Genomic DNA, 17,524 nt, shown 5'->3' with positions numbered 1-17,524 from the left:
GAGTAAAATTAAGAATGAGAATTCAATAATTCATTTTTTTTTTTACCTATTTTATATATACAGTTTATGTTATTTAATTAGGTCGTGAATCAATTACATTTCAACTACAATTTAAAAATGAGAAATTAATCAATTAAAAAAGCTTTTTAAATATTTTCTACATATTTTCAAATACATAGATTTTGAAGAAGAAAAAGGATTGCTCAGTTGAATTTTAATCTTATTAAAATTAAGTAAAAACTGATTACATTTGTTTATGAATGATCAGGAAATCAGTATGGTAATCTATTTTAGATACTCAACAATTTAAACCTTTATTTGAGCCTAAATTGAATTATAATTTAATAGATAGAATTAAAAATGACATTGAATAAAATACTGAATGAACCCAATTATTTAATGCAATAATTAATTATAGCCATCATAATTCCATGAAAAAGCTGCTAGTTCATCAAGCAAGTTCAACAAAGAGCTTAAAGAGGGGCGAGCTCCAACCACCGCAGCAGGGGATCAGAGAAGGGGGACCGCCAGCCAAGAAGCAAGCGCCAAGCCCCCGGCGTCCACACGGCTTCAGCGCAACACACGCTCTCAAGCGCATACGCGGCCGGCTGCGTGAGGGGCGCGGCGGGTGGGGAGGGCGGGCGGGCGGGGGTTGCTTTTAATGGACCCTGACTAGAGTGCGACTTACGCGGACTGAGCGGCTGAGAATCTGGCTAGCGCTCAGTACCTCCTCCTCGGACGACTCGTCCGTGTCCTCGTGGTTGGTGAGGTTGAGGCTGACCGTGCTGCCGGCGTACTGGCACTCCTGCAGGGACGGCGTGTCGCCCTTGTCCATGCTTTCCAGGGAGCGCCGCCGAACGCCCCAGTTGAAGTTGTCCATGCTCTCCCCCTGCGGGACGGCGGCGGGAACGGCAGTGAGGCACAGCGGACAATAGGAAGCGCACTCGCACACACACAAAAAAAATGCATGACACACGAAAATCATGCATTTAACTGTGGCTAAACACGTACACGCACACATAAGAAACTAATCAAACAAACGTGGGGTACAGAATAAACGTGAGACCAAAATAAATAGAACACGAGACACACGGAGAGCAAGAGCGCAGAGGAGATCTAAAGCAGGGTACGCACATAAAGGATAATGAATGAAATTTGGGATTTGGAGAATTTTTTTATGCATTACAACTGATGATCACATCTCTAAAAAGTTCATCTTTGGTGAAGGCTTTTAGTATCTTGTCCAGTAAAAGACACACACAGAGACTGCAATTACGCCTACAGAAAGTGACATTTGCATTTTGAAATCTCCATCCCTGGGCATGATTATTGATGTATATCGTGAGATAACAAGTTCCGTTTCTTCTCATGTGTAAGGTTTATGTCATGTTGGCCCTCAGCCGCAGGCTCAATTACAGAGACAAAACACAGACCAGCGGCCTATTAAGCTTGCAGACACAAACGGGGGGAGCAGCTAGCTATTTTGAATGTTTGAATAATGTATGAACGAGACCTCATTCAGCAGAATAAAAATGGCAATACAATGTTTTTACTACATAAACAGCTATTCTAGGTGTTTTTCTCTTATTACTACTAGTTAACATGCCCAGTGTCAATATACTGCCTCTCAGTGGTCGGTCTTGAAACTACGACAGACATGATTATGTGCGGGTGAGCTGTGTTGGTCATTTGGCAAGATTTCAAGTAGCAATTGAGATGTTCAACTTGAGTATGTGTGTACCCTGTTCAAGCTGCTCATAGACTTACCTGTAACTCCTTGTGGCAAAAGAAGAGAAGGAAGACGGATGTTATAAGACACTCTGGACAACTAAGATAAACGGTAAGTACAAACACGGACATGCTCTTCGTGTAGGATAAGAAGATTAAACATAATGACACCTGGGGTGAGTCGACATGTAGGGAAATTGGATGAGTCATTTCCAGAAAGAGGACAGGGAATTTCTAGTATGTTGCAGGGGTGAAATCTTCCTGAGACCAAGCCTATTGAGTTGTGTCCACTATAGGGGACATTTGTTTTTGGTCTAGATGTTTTCACTCATTTGAGCAACATCCTGACTTTTCTAATGACGTGACGTATTTGTGGGTAGAATACAAACTTTGCTGTCTTGTTGTGACAAATGGACAAAACAGAGGTCACAAATGAATTGCATTAGTCTCGGGATTTGTGCGTTTTCCCTCACCTCGGCGTCCTCCAGCTCGATATCTAAAAAGTCAAAGTCCTTAAAGACACCAAACTGCTGCTCGCTGCCCATCTCCTCTGCCTGCGCCTCTTCCTCTCGTACAGACTCCTCCACGGTCGGGATCAGGCTGGTCTGCTGGTCTGTCGAGTCCAGGTCTTCACTGGATGAGAAAACCACCTGTGTCGGTGAAGGAAAGGACAAAGAGTATCAAAAAAAGTGAGTCCGCCCATGGATACTTAACCTTGAAGAAAGAAAGAAGTCTTACGGATGGATTTTTGGGGATGCCGGACTCCGGACCGCACAGACACAGAACATTCATAAGTCTCTCTCTGGTCCTTCTCTACAAAGACAAAACGAAGGAAACTTGTAAAAATGAGCTTCTCAAGAGCAGAGAAACATTCAGTTTTTCAGCTGGTGTACCTGAGAAAGTTGCGGCCTCTTCCAGCTAACCGGCACCAGGCCGTTGGAATTGGATCCGGAGGACGTGGAGGACGTACTCCTGGTGACGGCGTTCATCTGGGGTTTCCCATTCCTACCGGCCACCGTTCGCTGATCGCTGTACTTATGTCCGATGATGGGTGTCTAGAGTCATATGATATTAATGAGCCCCGTTTGTGATAGAAGCAAAACACTCTCCGTTTTTTTTTGTTTGTTTTTTCCTGGTGGATGTGGTGTGATGGAATGTCAGACATTTTTTAAGCCGCCCCTTAAAAAAAAAACGCAATCTGCAAAAACATGGTTTAACACTATTCAATTGGGATGGATTTTATTTTAGCTGTTATCACTTAGGAAACGTGTTAAGAGCATAGTAACGATATGGCCACGCAAGCTAGCTCCTAAAAACCTGGAGCCATATAGAATGTCATTTTTCCGCTAAACATATTAATAAAACATAGAGCTTAACCTCTGAGATGTCAAAGTGGAAATCCAGAGTCTTCCCGGGGAGCTCCTTGGAGGAGTTGTTGAATATGCGCGTGAAGGCGATTTCCGGCGAGCCGCACGACTCGCTGCTGTACGAGCGTTGCACGTCGTCAGGCACCACCAGGCTGGCCGAGCGGGACACCACCAGCTTCAGAATGTTCTGAGCCTCTTTCCAGTGAGGGCTCTGGAAGGGAAACCGAGAGAGGAGATGAAAGTGAGGGCAGGCGAGCCCGGTTTTGGGTGGAATTTCGGAATGCGAGGGGAAATATTTTCACCGGTCCCTGACCCTGGTTCAGAGCGGTTAAAAAAGCAAACCAGTGCAGAAGTGAGATTAGATGCAGAAGGGCTAAACTAGCAGAGAATTAGCTCAAGGAAATCATAGCGTGCAGTGCTTTTCCAATCAATATACAGCAAATAAAAACTAGACAAAAAAAGTGTACTTCGGTGGAGTATACTAAGGATTAGTGGGCTGTGTCAAAAGGCTTGCTATTGGTGCGTGGCGGAAGGCTGACCTGAATGTATTTTCCTATGATCTTCATTATCTCCAGGTTGAACTGCTTGACCGGGGCAGCCGAAAGGTCAATGTGACTTAACAGGCTGTAGATGATTTGCAACAAGGACTGCTGCATGCCGGGGAGGCCCTTCTCCAACAACTGGCGACAAAATACTGGGTTAAACACCAAAAGACAAAGGTGGACGCAGACTTTTCTCGACGCACCTCAGCCAAGTAGGTGACCAGGTTGAGGGTGATGTCGGCAAAGGCGTCGTGCACGTAGCGGCACACCACGTTGATCCAGTTGGCGCAGTCGCGCGAGTAGCTGTGCGTGCTGTACAGGCTCATCATGTGCGCCAGGTTGGAGAGCGTGGCAGACTTGTCGTCGGCGCACAGTTTGGCGATCTTGTCCGCCGTCTCCTTGCAGAAAGGCGTGGGGCTGTCAAAGTGCTGGATGAGGTGCGGCAGCAAGCATAGGATGTTCAGGGGGAAACCTGGCATGGAGACATAAATGACCAAATATTTATTCAAACCAAATTATGAACGGAAAACACAGTCTTTGCTTAATACAAATTTGATTCTCAAAACTAACCCCTCCCTAAAAAAAATATATTTTTTAAACTGAATGAAAGCTGAATGAAAACTGACAACCTGATGAAGTTTAAAATAGTACAAAAAGACTTACCCGCCAGTTGCGAGGGGTCCACAAGCGCGTGCCTGGAGACGCTGATGAGCTTGCTGAGCAGCTGGATGGTGAGCTCCTGCGTAGCAGTGGAGGTGAAGCCCTTAAGGAAGAGCTGCAGCAGCCCCGGGAAGCTGTACCACTTGAGCTTGGCCTGGATCCTCTCCAGATGCTCCCTGTTGTCCTCCCGCTCCAGAGGAAGCTGGCCCAGCAGCTTGTTGAGCAGCCGCAGCGCCAGCAGGTACTCAAACTCGTAGTCCGACTCCAGCAGCGAGGCGGCGATCCAGAACACCGTGGCCATGAGGTTGGTGGGGTCCACGGGGGGGTCGGGGTCCCGGCCCGGGTTGCCGCCACCCGGGCCCCCGCCCCCCAGCGCCGATAAGCTGCGGGTGCGCGCTAGGTTGCCGTGACTGCCCCCGAGGCGGTCGGCCACGTCCAGGGTGTTACTCCGCCGCCGGTCCGCCTTACGCTCGCCCATCAGGCTTGCTCGCAGGGAGTTGCTGCGGTTGTGCACGCAGTGGAACAGCCCGCCGCTGCTGAGGTTGAGTTGGCCCGTGCTTTTTCTGTTGGCTGCGAACTTGGGCCCCAGCAGGTGATCGCAGGTTGAGGTTCTGAAAGCAAAAATGGAGTTAAGCTCTGAGAGGACGAGCCCGGCGCGAGTACGCGCAAATGAGAGGACGTACTCTGCTAAGGCTGTGAGGAGGTCATAGTTTTTGACTGTGTCTGCCAGTGTGTCGATGCCGGATTCCAGTGTGAGAAGAAGTTCGATGACGAAGCCCTGAGAAGAAAAAAAAATCATTCCGGTGATCTATTATTTTCTGTTCAGTTTTAATTTCAGCAGTTTCTCTGCAGGCCAGCAGAGGGCGGCAAAGGGATACATTTACACTAAAATAGAATCATCCTGACCTGAGCCTCTTCTCCGGGGTCCCCCACAGTCTCAACCAGCCTGGAGAGGATGTCGGACAAGGTGGCGGGAGTGAGAGGCTGCTTGAGCGACCGGAATATCTGGAAAGAGCGTCCGGCGTAGTGGCGGGAGCAACACGACAGTGCAGTTTGCAGGGCCACGTCACTCAGCAGAGAGTCCAGCTGAAGACCTAAAGGGAAAAATAACACCCCAAGAATACAACAAACCAATAAGTTGCCAATGAATCAATTAAAATTAAACTGCTACAAACCAAAGAATTCAATGCTATCGCAGGGTAACACAGTCTTGACAAAATGTACCTGGCTGGGAAAGTTTGAATACGGTCATGACGTGTCGGACAAAGGCGCTCAGCTGATCGCCGCTCTTGATGTTGGGGTTCTTGGGCGACACGTCTTCGTGGTTCCAAAGAGGGCCTCGCTTCCTAACACACAGAGATCCAGGGGGAAATAATTCTAGACAAAGTCTGGCCCAAAACTGTATGTTAAAAATCTTAATAAAAACAGAAATCAGATGAAACAAGGGCAAAACTGAGAGGAAAAAAAAAATCATAATTTGCTTATGTCCAGCAAAACAAACAAAACATATTCAATGCTTTGCCATTAAATTATGCCAAGCAGGAAAAAAAAGGAGGCAAAAATGGATAAAACTGACAGATGAGGGTAAAAACTGACAAGTATGACGTAATAGATTAAATTTGGAAAAAAAATTAAACAAGAAAACTAAATTGTATAACATCTGTCGAAAACTGAAAAAAGAAACTTAAAACCAGTTCAAACTGTGACAAATTCCATCAAAAAAAGGAAGAAAAACAGTAAAAAAAAAGGCAATAAAATACAAAATCTATTAACAGGACAGTCAAAGAACCTGACAAAATGAAAGAATTGCCAAAGAAATGTGACGGGGGAAAAAAAAAAGTCGACCTCACCTGGACGTTACGAACTCGATGAGCGCTTTGACTTTCTCGTCCCTCTCGGCCGTGGCGTCCACCTCGCTGAGGAGCGAGGGGGACGTGTGGGACAGGTGGGACAAGGACGAGCCGCCGGCACCCAGGCTGATGCTGGACGAGGTGGAGCTGGAGCTCAGGCCCGAATCGGTCACCGGTGACGGATGGCAGTCGGGCAACAACTCCTGCACGCCTGAACCCCCAAAAACGCAAGGTTACATCCGGCTAGAACCTGTTCCCGGGTAGTAGGCGGGGCGACAACGGCACCTGTGAAGTGGAACTCGGGCGGGGGCGGCTTGACGGTGAGCACCCTGGGCTCGTTGAACTCCCTGTTGCGGAGGAGCACCATGGCCACGCCCTGAACGCTGCTGTTGGCGCCCTGCACGATGAGTAGGTGCAGCAGGAGGCGCTTGGAGTGCTCGTACACCTCCGGGTGCTGGTGGTCCAACCCTGGCGGGGACACCAGGGGGAAAGCGGCGTTAGCGCGAGGCGGGACATGGAGCGACGGTAACAAGCACGCCGGTTGGGTACCTATGAAAATGGCATGCAGCAAAAGGTGTAAATAGGCACTCCACTCCACTTTGACGCCGTGGTCCACTATCAGGTCGGTAAGTAGGATGACGGCGATGTTGCATCTGAAACACAACAGCCGGTCCAATGGCGCGTTTGGAGACGTTTGACCGTTTGATTTTTGCAGTTGCGATCATCAGTATGATTTCATTTCATTCGTGATTTCATTATATTTGAAAGCTTTTTTGCCAGATATTTACAGTTCACTATTTTGTGAGCTCTGTATACCTTTTCCTGCGTTTTATTATTCACTTTTCAGCTTGATTTTCATCAGGTATTAGTCTCTTACCTGATTTTTGTCAATATTGGCTCTCTGTGGTCCATGCGACAGTTGTTTTTTTTTTTTTTTCTCCAAATTTATGGGAAGTTTTTATGTTTTTCATTCATTTTGTGTCATTTTTGCCCGACTTTTGTTGTATATTTTTCTCTATTCTCTCTATAGAGCAGACTTTATATACCCTTTGTATGCGTGAGGTTTCTCATAAAGGGACTAAGTGGTTAAAAGGTTGGCACAGGTATACCCCCCTTGCGCACAGCGTACGGATGAGGACGCCCGGGTGGATACCTGTGCAGTGCCACAGCAGGGGTGTTGGACTCCGGCAGGTAATCCACCAATGGGGACCAGCTGCCGCCATTGGGGGGGAAGGGGAGAGGCTCTGGGCGGTTATGATCCATCACTTTCAAGCGCCAGTTGGCGTAAAGGGGCATGGAGTCACCTGGAGAAAGAGACGGGTCAAGCCATCGATTTGAATCGGCCGAGTGAGTCGGGCCTCACTTTTCTCTTCTTCGTAAGAGCCTCCCGAGCTGCTGCTGTAACGAGACTCGAGGCGGTGGTGCTGGCGATTCAGGTTGGTGTTCAGACCGCCGTATATGTCGAGGTGCGTGTAACTGTAAAGTACAAGCGTTTTATGTCAAATCAGAATCAGCGAACGCTCAGGAGGCATTATTGTACCTGTCCTCCATGTTGGAATCTTTGACCTTGCTGTCGTGTCCCGGCACCATGGTGTTGCTGCTGGATGTTGTACCTGCAGGATAACGCATACGCGATGTGATTTGGCATCAGGATTTCCGCAACCCACGGCAGCAAAATATTCATGAGCCTGACCCGAGGCAACCGAAGGGATCTTGTAGCTGGAGCTTATGCGGTAGTACGGCGGGTTGTCCATGTGGGCGACGGCCGAGCTGACGGGGTCCGTCAACTCCAGCTCGCTCATCAGCTCCTCCAGCAGCTGCATAGTTTTGTCTCGGCCCAAATACACCACCACTCGTTTCACCTGCGGGGACAAGGAGAGAGGGACGAGTGTTTTGATTTTCGTTGGGGGGCATGCGAGCCATCACAGCGGGTAAAATGGAGACTAACGTATGGCAGTAGGCTGGGCTCGCTGCTGACTCCAGACATGCTGATGAGGAAGTGCAAGATTATTTTGAGGTTCTTTGGCCAGCTGTCTGCTAGAGTGGTCCAGACGTTCTCAATCTCCGACCAGGCAAACTCGTCCCCGTACTGAAAAATAATAAAAGGTCATTAGAGGGATGAATAGGCACTGAACAGTGACTCCTACCACACATCAAAAGCAACGGTTCGCTCGCTAATCTTTTTTTTTTCCAAATTTTTCTTCTCTAATTCAGGGGGTAATATTTATAGGTCACATTTGTATACATTTTTGCAGTAGTAGTCAAAATCCAACCGACTGTACCAGTTGACCCACCTTGGCCGTCATGAACATGAGGTTGTTGAGCACCATGGTGGTGGCCCGCGGCGAGCCCCATCCCTCCCCGTGTAGCCAGCGCCGGCTGTTGACCATGACAATGTCTCCATCCTGCGCGTCCTCTTCTTCCTCGCTGCTGCCAGCGTCCTCTGGGCGCCGCGAGGCAGGCTTGAAGTCCACCAGCTCCACGTTGTTCATCCAGGGCAGGAGGTAGTGCAACATCACCTGGCGACCCCCGGGATGAGCCGTTTGGATACGCTGGCTCACCTCTGTATACCGGGGATGGGAAATGGTTGAAAACAGCATAAGAACAAATCTTGAATGATCTGACAAGCATTGTAAACCCCAAGATTATGATCAACAATCATCACAACAAAAACAAGAGCTGGATTTGGAAACGATGGTGACCTGAGAAGATGGGCAGCGTGAGCTCCGGGTACGTCCTGGCCAGCTCCTCGGACAGCTGGTAGTACGACATGGAATAGAGGTGCGGCAGAGGCGAGGGTGGCGTCAAGATGCCGTCAGCTCGTAGGATCTCCAGCTTGTGGGCGTAACGGAAAAACTTGGGTTCTAGGATCTGTGCACATAAAAGAAATATACATTTATTTAGTACAAGTAATTGAAATAATGAAAATAATGCAAATAATTAAACAATACAACATTAATTAAATGGGCATTAAGACATTCATTTTGATGTGTGTAACTTGGCCGCCAGGGGGCAGTATAATAAAAAGAGAGCATGTCTTGCGATCCTTTGTGTTCAAAGTAATTTGTTCATGATTAGATCGTGTCAAAACTTTTACTTGGAGTGACGCGAAATGACTTAAATCAAGAAATTTTACTTGAATTTTTTGAAGACATGCCTACGATTTTCCCACCTGTAACAGTTGCATGGCCACCTCGTAGATATCTCTGGAGGAGTCGGCGGCCTTGAACAGAATCAGGTTGAGCAGCACCACAGTGTCAAACTGATAATCCCTGAGAGCAACCAAATAGCGTGTAAGAGGCAAAGCGGAATAGCATTGACAACAGACCCTCTAAAAGGTAGGCCACCTGTTATGGAAGACATTGGCGATGGCCCGGAAGCAGCCGGCAGCCACGCGGCGGGAGCCCGTGTAGCAGCGGTCCACAGCCCAGAACATCAGGTTGCTTTGGTCCGGGTTCAACTCCAGCAGCAGCATCACCGCCTCACAGCCCAACTGGTGAACCTGAAGTAGACAGTTTATTTTATTTCACACACACAAAAAGAAGGCATCCAAACTGAAAAACAATTAAAAACAAGTAAGACGCTATGCAAGCCAAAACTATTGACGGATTTTAAGAAATTGGTTCAACAGTACATCTGAACTACTCTAGGGGGCCCTAGTTGCACACGATTAGTTGATGTGACCTCAATCTTCTAGATTACGCCAAGCAAAACACACTGGCTCATTGACATAGCACCTATGTTATGCGGTTAGAATGCATTATGTAACCACATCACTCTTTAGACTATTCTATTCATTGTCAGAATGACTGCACAGAGGCGTGGGATGAAAAAACAAAAGGAGCTAAGAGAGAAAGAAACTGTTCATTTCAAATGTAGGTGAGAAACGTTTGGATTTTTAGGATTTTGCAACTTTAGTTGGTAATGAGGTACAATTGCAGATGAGACTTAATGTGGTGGGGGCATTTAATGTCACCCACCTTCTTGTCCTGGGAATCCAGAATGTTGTCCAACCACTTGTAGAGGTATCCATCGGAGGAGAGGCCAACGTTGTCAGCGACGGGGCCACAACACAACACAGCAGACATGGCCTGGGAGGAGGACATATTTTATACTCTTACCCCTCCCACATATTTCAAACTCTCTTAAACATACAAAAAAGTTAAGACACTGTAGAATTTGTTCTATGGAACATTACTATTCCTTCCGTTTGTAGTGTTTCTCTGCTTCCAAGTACGTTAGGGTGGGATAGAGATTTTTTTTTCTGGCCAATCAGATTACAGGCTTTGTGTCGGGTCATCTTTAACCAATTAGCATGGCAAGTTTGTCCTCACGAGGCCGAAATTCTGTGAGTTCTGGTCACTCAGAGCAAAATAGTTTGACTAGAAAAACAAGTCTGCACTCTCCTCTACCTTTAATGCGCAGTACTGATGGCGATTGATCTGCATGTTCCGGTCACTGTAGCGGTCCAGCGGCGTGAACATGATGCTGAAAGGACCTGCCCAGTGGCTGAAAAGCATGAAGAGGCTGTGTCGCAGCGACTGCTGTGGGAAGATGCTTCGCCGTTGGTGAACTGTAAGCGACAGATGAGAGGACATTCATTTGTTGAAGGACAAAGGTTCGAAAACTGTCAGCACAAGAACCCCTTTTAAAGAAGACATTTTTTGCACTCAAAAACTAATATCACGTGTACCTTAAAATGTTTCAATCTAATTATGAATTCGCTCATTAACCGAAAGGAACTTGAATAAATGCTTGTATGACACTAAAATCCTGATGAGTGATACCTGGAACATTCTGGATGATGTTTGCCACAAGCGCGCTGAAGTGACAACGGATGTCCTTTAGCGTATCCGAGTCCTTGTCGTTTTCCGCCTCCAGTAGCTGTCGGGTCAGGTCCACGTACTCTAGCAGCGTGCTGTTCAGAGAGTGACTCTCGCTATCTAAGCCCCCGCTGGCTCTGTAAAGTAAGGAAGGAAGAAAGAACGCGTTTACTTGAAGGCCTACCGTTCAACCGTGTGCTCCTGCAAAGGATTTACAATAAATGATGTGGTATCGTTAAAAAAAGTGCTGACCTACAGATGGGGTCTGGCACACCGATGGACTAAATCATTTCCGATCTTAGGTTTGATTGTGACATATAAATCTGAAATCTGTGCCTCAACAAAGTCTAAGAGCAAAAGGTATACGTTATTATAGGAATATCCCATCTTTCAAGGCCGAAAACAAAGTTTTATTTCAAGTGCTGCAGTGTTATTTTTGCAGAATAAAAAGCAATATATTCAACAATTTATTTTTAAAATCCGCAAGTAAAAATATGACACTCTGGTCTCCTTTTTACAATAATAACATTATGATGAGCTTGGAGAAATACTATAAATACTATAGCGGCACCTTGAGATACGATTTCAACACGGTTTGCAATTTGTTATTATAACATTATCATTAAAACGAAAACAGGCACATTTTAAAATGTTAATGCAGTGTATATGAGCGCGCTGTGGATTCCGTACATCTGACTGACGACGCCAGCGTCAGCCAAAAGCTCAAAAATCCGGACCAGCTGGACTCGGAGGATGTCGCGGCGCCGGCGTCGCTTCATGTTCTGCAAATCAAAAAGAGCATCTTCTGTTTCATTCCCTTCAAACGAACACAACTTAGATTTACCGGAATTCTCAAGAGTACAAATCAAGTTTTTCTTTCCTCATTTTCCTCAATTTTAGGGGGGACGTCTTATAACCACATAACTCAAAGTAGAACAATATTTCATTTTATCTGTGTTTGAATAACATTGTTTCGAATACTAAATGAGTCATATGTCATTTATAATGCTTGAAATGAATATATATACTTCTAATTTAATATAGTATGTAATTTCGTCAATTTAATAACGCACAACATGTGTCATAATTGGACAGCCATGATCTGTTATAACCACTAAAGTCAGGGGTAGACTTGTAATCGTGTTTTTGTCAAATACAACCAAATTGAGGTCAAAAAGAGGTGAACGACATAAGTGAGATCGGACTCAATACGGTAGTCGTCCATTTTTGTGACTTGCTTGGTATTCATGACTCGAATTTGACCTAAGCGTCTTCAGTCACTCGACTTGCTTTATTATTGACAGTAACTTGCTTGAAAAGTGAAGCTTAAGTCTATGTGACACACATCCACTTCTGCCCCCAACTTACTTCAGGTCTTCTTTCCAGAGCTTCTTTGATGATGGGATTTAGCTCCTCTATCAACTCTCTGTTTGATGAAAAAGTTGCAGCATTAGCACTTGTGATATTCATAAGTAAGTCGACGGCGGTTGTTGCGGAGGGATGCTTGTACCTGAAGGCCAGAGGATTGGTCCTGCCAAGTCCCAGCACGAGAGACTCTGTGATGTCCATATTCTCGGAGCGCATCATCGGAACGATGTGTTTGAATAGTGAGGAGGGGGAGGGAGTGCCGACAATCTGGGAAGAGGAAAACAACACAATCTTTGCATACTTATTTAATGTTATAGAAACTGGAGGCACACTGAGGTTTATTGCCAGGGATATCACAAGAAGGTGACAGGAAGCAGTGAGCAGAGGGGGATTCCCAAACTGGGGAGCTTCCCCACCTTGGAATCGTAGCTGTAGCCGCTGTCCGGCGTTGACGCCAGCGTCTCGGACGGGGAACAGCGGACGGAGCCCGAAGCGGACGAGGAGGAGCTCGCGAGCGATGAGGACGAGGAGGCCGAGCTGCAGCACAGGATCAGGTAATTGCGCCAGAGGCTGACATAGGAGTCGCTGCTGTTCAGGCTGTTCACTTTCTTGGCGTTGATGGGACTACTGTGGGTGAGATCACACGTCCAAAATCAAAAGAGAAATCGGTCAAATCCATAGAGCTCACTTGATGTCCCCCTTGAGCGTACTTGATGTCTACTTGGGGAGAAAGCAGCTGCAGGCGGGTGTAGGCGAACATCCAGGCGTAGTTGAGAGCAGTGGGGCAATGCTTGGGCAGGTTCTCCTGCCGCAAGTAGCTGGACAAGCTGATGACCCAGGGGTCCTGGCCTTGCGTGACGTGCGCAAACACCCAGATGTGCGAGGGGCTCACCACGTCGAACTGGTGGCTTATGGGAGACGAGCTCCACTCTGCCAGTGATTGGAGGTCGATGCCGCTGGGACAGTACAGCAGGTTGGTCTGGAAAAGAGGTCAAGACAAGGGCATTAATAACCAGACATTCTCAAATGAATTTTGGGCTTTCTTCTCAAGCGTTGCTTCAAGCTTTTTACAAAAAATACTACCTCAAAAGTAACACCATAATGAGCAACGATAAATTCAAGTAAAAGTTTACATTACAGCAGGGAAATCTCAGCACCACTTTCAGGCCATTTCTTTTTAAACCTCATATTGTATTCAGGCATCTTTTTGGGCGAGTGTGCACACTTACCTGATCAGCACCAGTCAGATGAATGAAGCTTTCCAACACCGATGCGCTCAGTCTATCCATGACATCGATTGCTAGCTCCTCATCACCCTAAGGGAGCGGTTAAGAAAATATTAGAGATGAATTCAAATGGCTGTTTGGAAGTTTACAAGAGGAGATCTCAAACTGGAGACATTAGACTTGCCACAGGTCACGCACGAACTGTAAAATGGGCGAAAGCAACTTGAGTCATTTCCAATTGTGCATATGTACAGTACCAATTAGCCTAATAGCATATATTTCAGCTCACAATATCCATAAAAGTATTTTTTGGGTCTATCTTCAGTAATCTTTTTTTTTCCTATATAGCATAAGGCTATATGATCCCAAATAAAAGGATGTCACAAGAAAAGTTCATTTTTTGAAATTCACTTGATAATCTCCGATGTTAAACTTTGACAGACAATATCTTAGAAATATATGACTTTGTACTTGGAAAATGACAACTTCTCCTTCCCCCTAAAAAAAAAAAAAAAATCTTTGTTCTTGAAATTCACATTTTAATTACCGGAGTTTTTAACGATGCATATGATAGTCATGTTTTATTTCCCATTGGCAAAATGTTTTTGCTGAAAATGTTTAAATGTTAAAAAAGAAATGCCTTCGTATACTTCGTTAGTTACCACTTAATTTAACCTTTCGTTTTAGACAGAGAAAGGATAAGAAACTGGAGCCAGCACCTGTCATTAACTCATAATGTGTGGGTGTGTATACTGTAAGCGTACGCTGCGAGACAACACAAAACATCTGTGGTTTGGAGTAGCGATTGCATGAGAAGGATAACGAGCGCTTTATGTGTGTTGACAGATAACCACAGCTTTAAAAGCAGCGCAATTATCACCATGATGATAATGATTATTCTTATTACCTTGCCAATGCCCAACGCAGTGTGCAGTGCGCGGACCTCCTTTAAGACGTTGACAGCCAGCCTGCGCGTGGCAGGGCGACAACTGCAGAGCACCACCATGGCCAAACCTTCCACCACATGCAGCACACCCAGCAATGAACGCTCCACGGAAAGAGAATGGCTGCTGCTGGAACTCTGCGGAGAAAAGACTTGCGTTGAAGACATGCTTGCGTTGAAAACTTGAAGGTAAAAACAGGTCTCTGTATTGCGGATGGGGCTGAATGAATGACGATGAAGAGGCATTTACTTGAAAATGTTCATGTAGACGCTCAGAAATGCGACCGACCTGCGTATCGTGACTCCTGTTGCTCTGCGCCACCTGCCTCCACTGACTAATGAGCTGCAGGAGCATCTTGACAGAGTTGTCCAGCAGCGTGGGGTGCACGTCCGTCACCTCGCGCATGATAAAGTAGACAAAGCCCGACAGCACATCCTCCCGCCATTCCGGGAAGTCCACCATGAGGGCTTGGAGGGAGGTGAAGGCCAAGCCGCGGAGCTCTTCGTCCATGTGGATGGTAAGTCTGGGGGAGGGTGGAGAAGATTGTTAGAAACCGGAGAAAAGAAAATCTAATATGATTATCCGGTGAAACCTCATATTTGTGTAGCAGCATTCGCAAATTCGGAGATTTGTTTCCCTCAGTAAAATATGCTCTGAAAATGCCCCTTAAATAAACATCATAATAATAATACCAGTCATCAGACCATGGCCTTCTCTAGTAAAAAAAAAAAAAGACAATACCCCCCCCCCCAAAAAAGTGACAAACTGTTCACTGTACTAAAATAAAAAGGCATACTTGGCAAGGAGCTCAATGAGATCTTGTCTGCTCATGCCGTCAGGTATCAGTCTGGGAATGGCAGCAATGCATGTGCGGAACAGATCGATCTTTGGTTTCCTTTCGCCCCTGTTAATCAATTAAGCCACAGTCAAAATGAAAAGCGCGATGCGCACACACCTTCAAAACACAGAGAACATACGTGATCATATCCTCCGGCTCCTTGTTGGACATTTGGACGCTGGTCATGCTCATGGAGCGCCCCACCTCCTTGTCCAAGTGTCTCAGGATGTTATCCAAGGCCTTCCTCACTTGCGGGTAGTACAGAGACATACCTGGAAGTGATCGATTCGCATTTAGCACTTATTGGATGTATTTTTGAAATATAGTCATCGCCCAAATGGATTTGTGTGGCTGGTTCACGCTGACACCAGTTTAACATGAGTCTCTACATCCTTCGGTAATTCTGAACACAGGAAAGAGGGTGTGCATACTTATGCAATCATAGTATCTTGATTTATCTTGTATCATCTTGCACTTTGTCTCTTTTTCTATTATTATTTTCAGTTTCAGAAAATAGTGGCTTTTGAACAGGGTTGTAGCTACCATAAAAACAGGACACTTGTTTAATGTCTGCGAACTTGGCCTCTGCCGTCCCATAACATGTTACGACTCAAACGTACCTATGACCTTGGCTTCCTCGTCGGTGAGCGTGGTGTTGAGGAAGATCTTTTTCACACGCAACGTGTTCCCAGAAGGCATGATTATGCTGGTGGTGGGCATGGGGGGCTCACTGTCCTTCTGCTGCAGGCTGTTGGCAATCACCAGAAAGGCTCGCAGACCGATATTCATCCTCTGGGAGGAAGGAGATAAGAGGTGAAAACAATATCCGAATTTAAAAAAAAAAAAAGGTTTTACCTCTGGATTGATGCTGAAGGTTTTGTGAAACTTGCCCACGCACAGGAGATCGTAGATGATCTCCTTCATGGCGAAGTCCAGTCTTTCCTAGCATCCGGACACTTGGGTGAGCGCCAATTTACGAAAAAGGGAGTTAAAAAGAAATAAATGTTAAGCCCTACCTGAGCAATGAATTGGATGATTCTGACAAATATGTTGAGGGGCGTGTCCCGCGGCACCACGCTGCGAGAACCTTTGGGGAAAAGTGCTGAAACGATGCTGAGTAGTCGACTGGGAGGAGGAAGAAAATGGACAATGTACATCAAGTGTCTTTGGTATACAGCGGACCCGATTGAGCGAAGCTTAATGATAAATGTCTAGACTGACCTCTGCGTGACAGTGTTGCTCTCACACTTGAACCTGATAATGTACACCCACAACAGCCTGTACAGGGACTCCAAAGCCACTCGTGACATTTTGGGGTCTTTGTTCTGCGGGGGTAAAAACAGAAAATAAGATGAGCAACCAGTATTTGGCTCACATCTATGGCGGGTCCAAGTCCCCAATTCTCATTTTATGCAGAGTTTAGATTCATTTTTCATTTTGAAAGCACATTAAAAACATCCAAATCAGAAAAAACACGTGAACAATTACTCATTGACAAAATCTGGGGGGGGGGGGGGGGGGGGGGGACAACAAAACAACAAAACAAATGATGACAGCTTGAGGACAGACAATAACATGTTCTGAATTGCATTTGCAAAATAATAATTTACGAAGACATTTACCATCACGCAAAAACTTGAAAAAAAGAACAAAACCTGGAAAAAAAATGATAAAAACTGAAAAAAAAGCTGATAAACTTGAAAATTTAACAAAAACCACCTGACAAAATTTGATCAAAAAATATGAACCTCTCTAAAAAAGTGACAAAAATCTGTCAAATGGAGTGTCTGACAAAACCAGCCCATAACAAATTACAAATAATTACAAATAAAAAAAAATAGTTGCGAATACAGCCAAAATGTTAACCTCATTTAAATATTTCTTTCAAAATCTCATCTCTAGCTACCCTTTGCTAGGAAGCTGCTACCAAATTATGTGAGACAGACATCTAGCCCGGATTAGGCATGGAAAAAAAAAAGAGAAGAAGCAGCAGCATCGGTGTCAAACTTTTTTTTCCCTCCGGAATATCTAAACCCCAATAAATGCTTCTCGGCAGGAGCCCGGCTAATCCGACTGGAAAGCTTGTAGAGCAGAGATGGGAACGCGCATGACTGAACTCATCATTGCGCTTTCATGCGCATATTTCCACTGGGCGCTCTCATCATGCAAATGTCAACC

The 17,524-nt window shown here is 45.8% G+C and overlaps 1 protein-coding gene across 7 annotated transcripts in view; it reads right to left on the bottom strand.

Annotated features, from left to right (window-relative positions):
* fryl (furry homolog, like) overlaps positions 1-17,524 on the bottom strand; it is a 71,178-nt gene that overhangs the window by 13,652 nt on the left and 40,002 nt on the right. For 6 of the 7 annotated variants that reach the window (XM_088426534.1, XM_088426529.1, XM_088426532.1 and 3 more), the window contains 40 exons: positions 16,568-16,671; positions 16,363-16,471; positions 16,202-16,288; positions 15,967-16,138; positions 15,486-15,618; positions 15,305-15,412; positions 14,797-15,031; positions 14,472-14,645; positions 13,568-13,654; positions 13,049-13,317; positions 12,755-12,965; positions 12,481-12,605; positions 12,339-12,396; positions 11,661-11,752; positions 10,935-11,107; positions 10,560-10,720; positions 10,128-10,238; positions 9,495-9,649; positions 9,320-9,419; positions 8,850-9,018; positions 8,442-8,710; positions 8,096-8,236; positions 7,841-8,009; positions 7,688-7,760; positions 7,511-7,623; positions 7,301-7,451; positions 6,697-6,800; positions 6,433-6,615; positions 6,148-6,358; positions 5,522-5,643; positions 5,204-5,391; positions 4,981-5,075; positions 4,301-4,908; positions 3,841-4,109; positions 3,635-3,775; positions 3,106-3,306; positions 2,622-2,783; positions 2,467-2,541; positions 2,202-2,378; positions 689-889 (listed from right to left, as the gene is read on the bottom strand). In XM_088426534.1, the coding sequence (XP_088282660.1) occupies positions 689-889; positions 2,202-2,378; positions 2,467-2,541; positions 2,622-2,783; positions 3,106-3,306; positions 3,635-3,775; positions 3,841-4,109; positions 4,301-4,908; positions 4,981-5,075; positions 5,204-5,391; positions 5,522-5,643; positions 6,148-6,358; positions 6,433-6,615; positions 6,697-6,800; positions 7,301-7,451; positions 7,511-7,623; positions 7,688-7,760; positions 7,841-8,009; positions 8,096-8,236; positions 8,442-8,710; positions 8,850-9,018; positions 9,320-9,419; positions 9,495-9,649; positions 10,128-10,238; positions 10,560-10,720; positions 10,935-11,107; positions 11,661-11,752; positions 12,339-12,396; positions 12,481-12,605; positions 12,755-12,965; positions 13,049-13,317; positions 13,568-13,654; positions 14,472-14,645; positions 14,797-15,031; positions 15,305-15,412; positions 15,486-15,618; positions 15,967-16,138; positions 16,202-16,288; positions 16,363-16,471; positions 16,568-16,671 (6,486 nt within the window). The remainder of the gene's footprint in view (positions 1-688; positions 890-2,201; positions 2,379-2,466; positions 2,542-2,621; positions 2,784-3,105; positions 3,307-3,634; positions 3,776-3,840; positions 4,110-4,300; positions 4,909-4,980; positions 5,076-5,203; positions 5,392-5,521; positions 5,644-6,147; positions 6,359-6,432; positions 6,616-6,696; positions 6,801-7,300; positions 7,452-7,510; positions 7,624-7,687; positions 7,761-7,840; positions 8,010-8,095; positions 8,237-8,441; positions 8,711-8,849; positions 9,019-9,319; positions 9,420-9,494; positions 9,650-10,127; positions 10,239-10,559; positions 10,721-10,934; positions 11,108-11,660; positions 11,753-12,338; positions 12,397-12,480; positions 12,606-12,754; positions 12,966-13,048; positions 13,318-13,567; positions 13,655-14,471; positions 14,646-14,796; positions 15,032-15,304; positions 15,413-15,485; positions 15,619-15,966; positions 16,139-16,201; positions 16,289-16,362; positions 16,472-16,567; positions 16,672-17,524) is intronic. The other variant, XM_088426531.1, reaches the window with a different exon arrangement.

Source organism: Hippichthys cyanospilos, chromosome 10 (assembly GCF_059441005.1).
Source record: "Hippichthys cyanospilos isolate Australia breed blue-spotted pipefish chromosome 10, RoL_Hcya_1.0, whole genome shotgun sequence".
Taxonomy (NCBI): Eukaryota; Metazoa; Chordata; class Actinopteri; order Syngnathiformes; family Syngnathidae; genus Hippichthys; species Hippichthys cyanospilos.
Note: the sequence above shows the minus strand (reverse complement) of the source record. Positions and strands in the feature narration are given on the sequence as shown.